The sequence below is a fragment of the Fukomys damarensis genome, unplaced genomic scaffold (genome assembly GCF_012274545.1).
Source record: "Fukomys damarensis isolate Sample0158 unplaced genomic scaffold, DMR_v1.0_HiC HiC_scaffold_29, whole genome shotgun sequence".
Classification (NCBI taxonomy): Eukaryota; Metazoa; Chordata; class Mammalia; order Rodentia; family Bathyergidae; genus Fukomys; species Fukomys damarensis.
In genome coordinates, this window is record NW_022900941.1 from 22,304,110 (window position 1) to 22,317,965 (window position 13,856).

General features: G+C 31.2%; 1 protein-coding gene across 1 annotated transcript in view; it reads right to left on the minus strand.

The window, feature by feature from the left end:
- The window catches only part of Lrp1b (LDL receptor related protein 1B), a 1,779,190-nt gene that overhangs the window by 110,051 nt on the left and 1,655,283 nt on the right, over positions 1-13,856 (minus strand). The window contains exon 78 of the mRNA XM_033757153.1: positions 412-635. Within this exon, the coding sequence (XP_033613044.1) occupies positions 412-635 (224 nt within the window). The remainder of the gene's footprint in view (positions 1-411; positions 636-13,856) is intronic.

The window sequence follows — 13,856 nt, forward strand, 5'->3', positions numbered from 1 at the left end:
AGCTTTACCTCTTTAAGCAAATTAAAGGAAAAGTTTATATTAAAGTATTAAATTAGTTTATAAATATGACTTTTTCTTTTACTATCACAAATAACTGGAAACATTAATGAACTACATTTAATATTTTTAATATTGAGAAAACCAGGTATAGCACATGGATCTCTTTCTTTTCCAATTTATAAATATAAACTTACACTAAAACACATACAGAGATATACATAAACTGAATGTATAATTCAGCAACCTTTCAGTAGGGCAAATGACATTAATTTTTACAGAATGCAAAATACAGGAATATTTAAAGTCTTGTGACTATTACGTATTGAACACATCATAGAAACAAAATGACAAAGCATGGTCTCTAAAATATGCTCATATGAAGAAATAAAAAATACCAAGGCATTAACCTACCCTCTTTTAGGATGCACAGCAATAGCGTAAGGCTCTCCAGCCATATTTGTTAGGAGACGGGTACAGTTAGAGCCATTCAGCTGCCCTACATTGACTGAGTACCTCAGACTGGTCCAGTGTGTGGTGTAGTAACTGAACCAGTGCATTCGGGAGTGATCGGTCCAATAAATATTTCCAGCAACCCAGTCTACTGCAATGTCCCTCGGCCTTTTAAATTCAGGACACTAAAAGAAAGAAAAAAAAACAGCACATTAATATTTTCAAAGAGGAATTAATGTAATCTTCTGTAACTATCCGACTGCAAGAGAATCCTATGAACTTTGTGAAGTATTATTACAATGATTTAAAATATATTAAGTTTATTCTTATTCCTTATACATATATAATCCCATAATTCTTAATTACACAAATCATTATAATTTTACCTATGATTGCACCTCTTTAACACTGCCCTATTATAACATTTCTAGAACCACATGAAGTTCACCTGTGACACTTCCTAGTCAGTATTCCCCTGAGAATAACCATAATAATGATACGTAATACCAGAAATTATTTTAAATGCTCCTGTATAAGTCATACTCTTTTACTACTGCCTTCCTGTACTCAATGTCATGCCTAAGGAATCCACAAACATAGTGGAGTGTATCCATTATTCATACTTTTTATTCCTCATTAGAATATCATGACCAATTTGTTTACCATTGTACTGATGATATCTACTTGCACTGTTAACAATTTTAGTCCATTGAACTAATGAATATCTTTGTTCATGTTTCAGTGGGGCACAAATACTAATTTAGTTTGAGGATTTACCCAAGAAAGGAATTGTTCAGCTTTATGTTGCTTAGCTTGATATTATGAGAAAAAAATTATAGTTGGTATCTATATAAATTATTTGTAGCAACATAGGGATATAAATATTGGCCCACATCCTGTCACACACAATATGAATTTCAAAAATACTACAGAGAGGGCTACCATATTTTAATGTGTTTAGATCAATTGCAATGCATGTCCAATAGCATGGGTTTTCTATTTAATATTATATTTTCCCAAATCATTGTGAGGCAAAGGTAAAATCATTCATTAGGATCAGATAGCAAAGAAAATGACATATGCTCTGTATTATTCATTTAAGTTGATCACTTTGAGCAGGAACTATTATAGTAATTAATGTGACATTGTCAGGTTTATTGTGCATAGCACAAAGTGAGAAGAAAAGTTTAGTGGTATTATATCAAGTTTAAAAACAATTATTTGAAAATGATTATAACTAAATACATAGTCAATGTGCAAGAATATCTGGGATTGAGGAAAATGATAGTCTTTTCAAACATGATTTTTTCTTATGTGATTTTATAGTAAAATATAACTTATTAAGCAATCCATTGGGATTAAATGAGGAGAAACTGAACATCTCAAAAAGAGCACAAAATGTCAAAATAACAGATTTGAAATACATAGTTATGTGATCTCAAAGAAGGAAAATATGACTGAAACCAAACATGGAATTCATAGAAAGTTTCTAATGATCTTTATTATAATTGAATGATCTAGCTTCAGAAATGAAACTATAACATTTTGTGTTACTTTGTGTTCCAATTCTGACAATAAATATTATCTATGTACTGAGAAGGTAGACATCTCAATTATCTGAATTAAACATAAGGCACTGTACAAGAGAGTACTCTAGAAATATCATATAAATAATATTTACAGAAATAATATAAAGATTTGTCACAGCCAAACCAAAAAGTAATATTCAAACTCCCTACTATCTTTTAAATGAAGTGTAACTTTTCAGTTTGGCAGCATTTAAAAGTAAGTATATCACCAAATGACATGTGCATGTCACATAAACACAGAAGATAATGTGTAAAATCACCATTATAAGATGTTTAGTCTCTGTTTTAGCATATTTATCATTTTCTAATTCTACTAGAACAAATCTTTAGCATATTAAAAATTATGTCTTTAGCATGCAAGTATTTGTTGTCTAGCCCGAGCACAGAAAAATAACTATTACCCTTTATCAGATGTAAATATATTTCCCTATTTTTTGTTTATCCTAATAGTGTCCTTGCCAAAATATGACATGGTTCATGCAAAATCTTAAGCTTTTAGAAGTTATAAGTTTCCTGCTACTTCGTGCTAAACAATGACTGTTTATCTTTAGTCTATGCATCTAAACCTGGACCACTGACAATTAGAATATAAGAATATATTCCTTAAGAATATATATTCCTTATGCTTATAGGACAGGCAGAAGTTTGACTCAGTGATACAATTTATTTTAGGTAAATGAACTAGTGAAGATTCTTCTACTGGAAAATACTGTATGAGGAGGAATTAAATTAGGTTCCACTTCAGATCTAAAGAATATGTTTTAGGGGATAGGAAAAATCTTACTTTCATGCTAAACAGAAGAGATATTGGTGATGTATAGTGTCATTTAAATCTACATGTTTATGATCTCACTTCTGGATCGAGTGTAAAGGAATAATTACTGTCATTCCAGTAAGAATTAAAGTAATTACAATATGAAATAAAAAGAAAAATATAAGCAAAAGGATAGCCATATCTATCATCTTGATAGCACTAAAGAGATGACTGTCAAGCAAGGTGACGATGTGGGCAGGGGTTCATCCCCAGTGACCCACCACACACTGAATACTCACTGATTCTCAAAACTAAAGAGATCATTACAGAATGAAAAAAGAAAGGAAAGGAAGGAAAAAAATGATGAAGAAGAACGGGTTGTTAGGGGAGAAGAGGTTGACCACAACCATAGAAATTTGGGAAGAGTAAGATGTTAATTACATCAGACCTGTGGCCAGCATAATAAATCATCTTTTGTAGCAAAATAATACAAATGAAATGATTCCTCTTGATTGCTCACCACTTGAACAGGATTGAAAATACTAACCCTTATATAAGAACTCACATTGAAAAGATGCTGGTTGAAAAGTGAAAGGCAGATGTTCCTATTGTGCCTTGATATTCCAAAAAGATAGTGTATAGAAAGGTATTAAATCAATCAAGTAAGCAAAATTGGAAAACAGAAAAAATAAATTGAAGTTCATGCAATGGAAATGGAGAATAGCATGATAATATAGAACAGGAAATTTTAATCCACCTGATCTCAAAGAGACTGCAATCAAAACAAACACACCAGAATTGAAAAGAAACTAGGAATGTATGAGTTTTATTTGGCCCTTTAGTAAACTCACAAGACAGATAAGCTAATGAACTAGACATAAAAACAAAATACATTAGGTTCAAGAGACAGCAGAATCATGTAGGTACCCTGACAACAAGGGACACTGTTCATATTGTTGCACAAAGTAAAAGGCATATTTAGCTGCTTTCTTTAGGCAGATGGCCTCCTTCTTAATAAGTTCTCTAATACACAAGAAAATTTTAGGGCTAAAGACATTCTTCTTTGTGAAGATAAGTTAGTCAAAGGAATGAGCACTCAAATCTTACCGAAAAATGTACAGGTCAATTATAATACAATTGAGGGTTAATATCTTAAATTACAAATTCTGTACAGATGTTGGCTGTAAGGTATCTGTCACAATTCCAGAATCACTAAATTAAACATAGAAGTAACAGGAGACATTTGTTTTAGAACAGGAAAGAGGAAAATATAAACAAGGGGAGTTTGAGCACTTGAACTATGGAAATATTGTCTTCTTGTTAACAAAATTAAGATAGCAATATGTTGTAAGAAAATATAGTTGACACAGGGTAGGTTGGGTGACAGCATATATTTCACTTTTTTTCACTGTTTATTGGTATTTTTTAGGTATAGAATACAGTTATATTCATCATTGGGATCTTGTACCTTTAAATGTATCTTAGTTCTTATTTTTCCCCATCGCTCTGCCCTCTCTTCACCCCCTCCACCCTTTCCTATTTACAAAGACTTTGTTTATAGCAGCACAGTTTGTAATAGCTAAAACTTAGAAACAGCAAACTTGCCCATCAACTGGACTCTGGATAAAGAAGATGTGGTTTTTCTATAAAATGGAATACTACTCAGCCATAAAAAATGAGAAACAAGAGTCATTTATACCAAAACGGATGCATATTGAGGCCATACACTTAAGTGAAATAAAAGGATGCACATGTGTAAATATCAAATAGTTTCTCTGATGTGAAAAGCTAAAAATTTAATAAGGATCAAATTATATAATTTTTAAAAAAATTTTTCATATTACTGTACATTAAGAATTTTTAAAAATTGGCTGACTTTACCAAAGATAAATATTTCTTTATATAATTCTATGGAAATAAAGGTACAAAGCCACTGACAGGAAAATGTGTGTCTATGTATATGTTATATTATTTTGGATCACATAAGATTAAATTTTTATGAACCAGGGCATGGAAGTAAAAATCATGACTCCAAAATTTTAAAACATTATTAAATTACATTGACTGAATAATGTTGTAAAATATCCAGATATATATTTCAATTAAGTTACTTAAATGTCAATGGTGAAATCCAATGAAAATAAAGAAAAACACACATTTAACACCAGAATGTGAAAGAGGTGAAACTTCTGATTATTTTTATGATTTATCTCGATGAACATATTACTTCTGTCTGATTAATTTTTTTTCTTTATTAAGTTTATTGTCTCTTTTTAGATATATAGTAAAGTTACATTCATCACTGGGGTCTTATACCTTTCTGTGATGTATCTTGGTTCTTTCCCCGCCCTTTCTCCTGCCCTCCCTTTACCCCCTCCTCCCTTCCCTATTTGCCAAGACTTTATTCCATTTTTTCTTTTTCTCATATTTTTTTTCTTCTCCCTTATTTCCTTTCCCCTACCTGTTCCACTTCCCCTATTCCTTTACACCAATACCAAATAGTTTCTCTGGTGTGAAAAACTAGAAGCATAAATAAGGTTCAAATTTTATAATTGATAATGTGAAATAGGAAGAAAATGTCTGAGTAATTTTTAAGACTACAGTACTCTTCTACTACATGATCGACTTTCAGACCATGTCAACCTAAAATAAACTCCTATTAAGAGAAAAAGAATAAATAAAAATAAATATGTGCAAAAAGACCAAATTTATCTTTGAATTATGGACTTCATATTGCATTCAATTCTCTTTTTTTATTGCTTTTGTTTTTAATTTTTTGCCATGTTCTCATTTTTAACTTATTTCAAACTTACTACTGGTTTACCCTACCCAGTTTTCACAAAAATAATGCTGGTTGTGTAAATATTCATTCCCACTCTAAAATAAATACATAATAGCATGGGAAATAAGAAAGCACACTAAATTTAGGTTTAGAAGACTTTGGTTTAAAATCTAGTCCTATTTCATTTATAAAACATATTGCATGCAAAACAAAGACTTTGGATGAATGTGATACAGATTTAGATTTCAAGCAATATATTATGAGACACTTTAACATATACATTTCAGATAAGTATGCAATATACGTAGTCTTAAGTACAAAACTCATTCTAATTGTGAAGTTTTAGGTTGCATTAAGTGAATAATTTGTTGGTGTCTCTTTGAATAATTTTGATATCATCCTTGTAGGTGGCTGAGCTGCAAATGAAGAAGTGAATGATCTTCTGGAAATTAATATTTAAACAGGCATAATATTGAGAGATAATTCAAAGTGATCTAAGAGTAGTCATCGTAAAATAATATCTTGATGACTGAAGTTATAAAAATTACATAGATTTAAACCTTTATAATTAACATGCCATTTTAAAAATCCAAATTTTTAGTTTTTCTTATAAATTAGGAATAGCGATACTAAATACATCAAAACTAGACCAACATTTCAGAATACCAGAGCTAATCATTTACTGTTGTTCAATGCAAGCATATTTGGTGTATTCAGTTTGCCTGTCTCACTTAGGTATCTTTTTCTGTTCCATTAATCAATCTTACTTTCATGGTATATTCCACAAGGATATGAAATGATGCCAATTTTAATGAATAAATCAGTTATCCATCAGAAAAGGCAATTAAGGCATCAATAAAAAATAGAAGCAAAAAAGCAAATGATGATTATGTGGCCCTACAAGTATTTGGTGAGCATTTTGTGGTTTAACATATAGAATTTTCAGTGCATGTGAAAGATGTATGGGTATAAATATACAACTATGGATTCGTTTCTTTATCTCAATATCTCTCATACAATGGATTCATTCACTATGAATACATATGTGTGCATATGTGTATAGAGAAAGTGCTGAGCTTTATATTTAATTTTTGCCTGATTTATTATAATTAGTTTCCAGTTCTCTTATTATCTAAACAAAAAATCAACACCATCTGAAATAACAAAGTGGTTGCATTCTATGTAGAATTTCATGTAATATGATCTCCAGGTGCCTCCATTTTCCTACATATGACTCAAATTGATTCTTCACCATAGCGCAGTAGTATTCATGTGTAAATATCCTATTTTCTTTATCAGTTCATCTGTTGATGGGTGCATAGGCCATTTGCATGATTTAGCTGCTCTAAAAAAAGTTACTGTAAGTCTGGGGATTTAGCTCAGTGGTTCCACCACCTGCCTCACGAGTGCAAGGTCCTGAGTTTGATCCCCGGTAACAACACCAACAAAAAAAGCTATTGTAATCCAGCATGAACAATGTATCTGAAAGTGAACCTTTATTATCACAATTGTCTTATGTGTATTGTATATTCTGGCCTCTTTAAATATATATAACACAATAATATATATTATACATTATACACATATTTATAAGATAAATCAATCTGATACTGATAAAATAAAATGGGGTGGAGTGAAGAGGAATATAAGAATGGAGATGTGTTCTATATATGTACCAATACTCAGTGAATGTAATCATTATTCCGTGTAAACAGGTACTAATAGCAATTTTAAAAGTCATAAGAGACTTACTTAATAAATCCCAGGGAGAAGTTTGTGAAAATTTAATCTAGTTTTTTAGTGAGGCAAAATTGGAGGATAAAAATTGTGATGAAATGAATATTGAGGATGAAAAGAATAAGCTATAATGGCAAACTCAAGATCCAACCTATCCCATAAGATGGACGCTTGGCCCATCCACTGAGAAAAAGACAAAGCTATTACCAGAAACACCTTCACATGGTAACAAAATCTTGCAAATATGAAATCCTACTAGTTTTTGTCTTATGGATTATCATAAAATGTACAATTTATTTAAGTAAAACTTTTACTAAATGTTCTTAATGATATAAATGCTCCAATTTCGTTCAATTTAGGAACAGTGGACAAAAATCTATACCTTCATTAAAATTATATGATTAACATTTTGATAAAAGAAAAATGTGTTCATTTTAGTAAAACAGTCCCAGTATTCCTATATTGTATTGTTATATTCATAATTTTCCTTTTTATTCTTGGTTAAGATTTGATTGCAATGTGACATTATATTTGCCAGTATTAATAAAAATAATGAAGAAAGACAAACATAATGCATTGTATTTGGTATGTGCCCATTCACATAACACCTGTGTGTATATGTATATAATTGTGTCGATGTACACTGAGATTGCCAGAGAGAGGGAGGGAGAGAAAGGTAGCTATGCCAGGCAACCAGAGGACAAGCTGCCTTCCCAAGTGGGTTTGGGGGCTGAGGGCATAGCTTCGTGTAGCATGCTGGAGGTTCTGGTTTCAAAAGTCAGCATCTCACAGATTTTAACACAGAAATACTGAGGTGATAGAACAGGAAAAGCCTCCTTTCATTAAGAATGCGGTTTTACTATTTGCATACTTTTGAACTGTGTGCCCTGGGTCAGGTACTGTGTCTCCTCAATGAGAAGGTGAGACAAGCTCAGAATAAGAGAAATGCCCCTTGACGCATACACTAACATGACTGAGACAGTCATCATGCTGAGTAGAACAGGACAGAAAAAAGGTACTTATTATTTATAAATCTAGAAAAAGCAAACTAATTTAAAATAACAAAACCAATCTGCAGATTCTCAGTGACAGTAGCAAGGAGATCAGGACTGAAGGAAAAGTTTACATAGGAGAAAAGTTGGGGATTATGGATATGCTATTATTTTGATTGTGTTGATGATCCAAACTGTTAAAACTGTAATCACGTTTTGTGTATTTGAACATGTGCTATGAAAGCTGCAACTAAATCAAGCTGTCAAATTCTCTCGCTGTGACAGTATGTGAGTTTATAGGAAAATAAATGCATGTTTACATAACAAATAGATTACCTACTAAGAACTTGGCGGATTCTGAGGAAATACAGTATAAAGGGCCACATTCACTTTTTTATGTTATATAGCAATATATACTAACTTTTATGTCTATTACATACAAAATTAGGCTTTACAAATACAATAAACATTGCACTGTCAGAGTTAATATACTATTGACATATAAACAAAGCTTTCAATTACTTTATAGTTTCTAGTATTTTAAAAAATTGTGTAGTTCATGGCCACTGTCCTGCATATTAAGATAACAGTAATTATCAGAGCTGCAAAAACACCCACCTACCATCTTAGAATTTATAAAAAGTTGAGGTGGGCAATGGACAAAAGAATAAAATAGGTGACTAGGTCACAGGTTGGCACAGATGAGTAATACGGTAATGAGAAAAACAGGGCCGAAGGAACCATTCAAAAAAGAAAGTGGTATACATCTGTCACTCCACATTGCCACATTTTCAGCTGATCACATTTGGAGAAGACTTGAAGGGATTCAGGAATAGCACATGGAAGATATGTAGGCAGAACATTTTAGGCAAAAAGAACATTTCAGGCAAGATACTGGCAGGTAATGATGGGTTTTATAAATAGCATAACTTCCCTACGGAAAAGGAAACAGAGGGGAGAGAAATGAGTGATGAGGTGAGGTTACAGAGGACCAGATCGTGCAAGACTTTGTGAGACATTATGAGGCTTTTTTCTTTTGCAGTGGGAAATCACACTGGGATTCTTCTACAACAGTACAATGTGATGATATTTATGTTTTAGAAGAAGCATTTGGCTGCTGTCTTGTGAGAAAGAAAGGAAGAATATTTGCTAGGAGGCTATAGTGTTGATCCAGAAGCAAAATGATAGTGGATCAAGACAAGATAGTTTATAATATTTCATCTCCCAGCTTATATGATTCCACACTCTCTTTTAGTGCATTCGCCATTCCTTGCCAGCATTTTAATTGCACAAATTTACCAATTTCTGCATGTACTAGGAAGGTATATTGAACAGGATTGCCATTTAAATTACGATAAGAAGAGAAATCAACAATGACTCCAAGATTAATACTTTAAGTATGTAAAAGCCATTAAACAAGTTTGAGGAAGCAAGATCGGGGAAACCTGAGTTTATTTGTGGGGAAGCTACTTTGATGGGAATTTTTGACATCCAAAAGGAAAAACAAAGTAAATAGAGCCTGTTACCAATTAGGGAATTGTTAACATGTGGACATATTAAACTACAAAAGTACATAAATTCAGCAGGGAGTCTGAGATTGTAGGAATTTCAATTTTGCGTGGAGGGAAAAAAGAAAAGGAGCTAGTAAAAGGGATTGAGAGACTAAGAACATAACAAAAGATCTTCAACCACCAGTAGAAGAATAACTAAATTGTCACCAAATTCAGTAGTCACGCCTGTGCCCTCATTTACTTGATCTTTTAGCAGTATACTAGATACGTGAGCCCATTTTTTAATGTCTTTTCCTTTCAAGTTTCTTTGCCTATATTCTCTTGTTTTCCCTTAATGCATTGGCCATTCCTTGTAATTCTCTAATTTCATTTTAGAGTTTGCAAGTCTGCATTACTTTCTCTCTACTCTCTCACTGCCAATCTGACCTGGCTTCATGGATATAGTTAGCTCTTCTTTTTTTTCTATTCTTAAATGTATATCTGTAGACCACAAGTGTAAGATCCAGCTTTGGATGCAATACTGATTATTTCATGTCATATGATCAGGTAGTCTCTTCATGTCTGGTATTCATTTCACATATAATAAAAATAAAAATAGAGCTACAACTTGCCATTAGAATTTACCATCAGAAATCTAGCTATTTGCCAGCAATCTTTCCTGTTTTTATTTCTATACTCATTGTATTTGCAAATCTTTTTAAACTTCTACACACTGCCTTCCTTCTCCTTTGAGAATGCAGGAGTCCAGTTTTTCACCATGCGTAATTTACAGTACAGTAGCCCACAAGGTGGTCTTCCTACTGAAGTTTATTCTCCCTTGAAAGCCATTTTCTACTTCAAAATTAGAATTTCTGCCTTACATATTGATAACAGTATTATTTCCTTCTCATCTTTTGAGTTTTTGTTCAAATCTTCTCTCTACAATAGGTTTTTACTTAGCATTGTATCCAAGAAAACTTAGGACATCTGTGCTTTTTTCTTAACCCATTATTTTCTTGAACACATTTTTAAAAGTGGGAAATTTTTGTACACATTTATGCATGAGTCTATTTAACTTTCATTTTCTTCCTACAGTAGAAAGTTCTTGAGAGAAAAATTCTATTTTTGATATTATTATTTTATCCAGAAAATCCCAAACCAAACCTGAATTGCAAAAGCCTTAATAAATCTTTGAATCTGAATGGATAAATATTGAGTGATTAACCTTTAAATGCTATATGGTTTGATTATTAATTTATCTATTAATATTAATTATAGACATATTTTACATAATCTAAGATGTTTGAAAACATTTTAAATATTGATCACAGCTGTTAAAGAACAACTGAACTTTAAATCAGTATGCATCTCTGAGTACCTGTCTTTTGCAATTAACAAAAAATAAAGTCACAAAATGTCAATAATGTAATTATCTGATAGCTTCAGATTATTTCCAAGTAATCATATTAAATAATTGTACTTGCTCCTTGGTTTTATGACCTCAGACGGTTTGAAATATCCTTTTAAGTATGTATAGACATTGCAATATTGTTATAATGGCTACCATAAATTCATAATAATAAAAATTAAAAAGGAATAAAAAAAGAACAATTTTTATCCATATCCAATAGTCTAAGACAAGACTTTGGTGTATTTGCTAAAACTAATATTCTGTGTAAGTCTAATACTGAGAGACCATAGGTTGAATGTGGGACTTATAATTCATGCTTTAATTAAAAGTGAGACATATTAAGAATGGTGTAGTTGGATATTTTGCTAAAAGTTTTCCAGGGAAAAATTGTCTAATCAACTTTATGAGCAAAAGATAAGATTGCTAGTAAATAAAATTATAAATATGTTCTCTTTCTACACTAGCTTTTCCTTAAAAGAGAATATGCCAATCAATGTATTCATGTCTAAAAATCAAATATGTCAGACCAACCACATTTGCTTAGGAATAGTAAACTCTATATACAATCTATTATTTCGTAGTTACTTAAGTTTTTTTTCAAACATCTGCTTTATTCTGCTTGACATTATGTACTTTATGTATAATAATTTCCATACTAGAAATGGTGACTTGCCAGAAAGTATGTATAATTGTTGCATAATTCTGCTGTACTCTGACTACTAAAATTTAAATTAAGAAATCTCATTATGGTTCACATATAGATAAGATCATGTCAGTCTTTTAGGCTTTAAATTATTTAATTTCCTTAAAGAAAAAATCCATTCTTTTTGTGTAGCCAGGGGTTTAGACGACCATAAGCATTAACAGCTATGAATAACTCAGTCATCATTTGAATTTTAAATTTGCAATCATAATTAGTAGTCTAACTACTTCACAAATTACAGTAGAGTATTCCTTTCACAATTTAAACAAAATCATATTAAAAATTACTGTCTTTTGGAATATATTTTAGTTAACATTTAGTTTCTAGGTCTTCTAATATCTAACAAAACATGTTTCTTGCCCTTTATCGGGTTAGACATAGTCTGATACTTCCTGTATTTGTGAATATTACCTCTAGACATCCTATTATGGCACAGACAACTTATTCTATTTACTTCATAGATAGTGAAGAGGACAGCTAAGGCATCCATAAATTGATACATGTATTTTTCTCTCCTTTCCCTACTGATTCTGAGACAGAAATCAACATGCTATAGGCCAGGGGTTTAGCTCAGTGGAGCCACTGCCTGCCTCTTAAGCACGAAGTCATGAGTTTGATCCCCAGTACCCACCCCCAAAAAAATCAACATGCCAAAATAAGCCAAGGAAAAATTTTTATTATTTTCCCCTCCAATAGACGTGGAATCCTCAGTCAGTATAATTCAATATCTGCATTAAACTTAGAAGATTAATTCTATTGCACACTTATTAAACTAATGAATGACTGTCTGGTGAATGTTAACAGAGAAAATAGTTTACATGGCCAAGCAGTTAATAAGCGATAATCAAAACCTTATACACAAGATGGATTTCCATGCATTAATAGGGTAGACATTTAATATATGACATATATTTTGGATATCATGTATATTATTTAATTGGAAGGATTTTAAAATTTGGCTGATCCAATATTGTAGTTGTTTCTCATATGAATAATTTGAGACACAGAGATATGACTTATTTCTCAAGAAAATTACTCTAAAATTCACATTGCTCACTGTATTAAGATAATGAAAATAGATTTATTCTATTCTTGTGTATTTGGACACCAGGATTACAAAAAGACTTTGAAAGTAAAGCTAAATAGTTATCTTCATCATTGTACTCCTCACACTTATTTTTTAATAATTCATGGTAGAATTTAACCTCAAGAATAAAACTCATGGCTTAGATCTTACAATTTCATAATCGTGACTTTTAATTAGTTGAGATGGCTTCTCAGTAGAAAATGTTACCAATCTTTCCTTCTAATGAATGGTATTAATTACGATAGGTCTAAGAATAAAGGGTAGTAAAATCAATAAAGCCTAGGATAGACAATATAATGTAAGTCTTCACTATCATTTATAGAATAAAGGCACTTTCATTTAAGGGTAGTCAATAGCACTACAGACATTCATGAAAGATTTTATGACACATCTATAAAGTTAAAGATAAAACTGTAGAAATATATACATAAAAACATATACACATAAAAATATATATTATTTATGTGTTTGTAAGTAAAATTTACTAAATATGAAATGAATCTGTATGCTACTTTAAATATAGAATGTTCATAAGAGGACACTGGTTATATGTCAGTTTCCCAAAGAATAAAACTGAATGAAGTTAAATAATTTTCACTAGAATTTACCTCAAAAGTAATTAAAGATGTGGATAATTTTAGCAATTACAAAGTTTATTATTTATGTGTTTGTAAGTAAAATTTACTAAATATGAAATGAATCTGTATGCTACTTTAAATATAGAATGTTCATAAGAGGACACTGGTTATATGTCAGTTTCCCAAAGAATAAAACTGAATGAAGTTAAATAATTTTCACTAGAATTTACCTCAAAAGTAATTAAAGATGTGGATAATTTTAGCAATTACAAAGTTTATATAT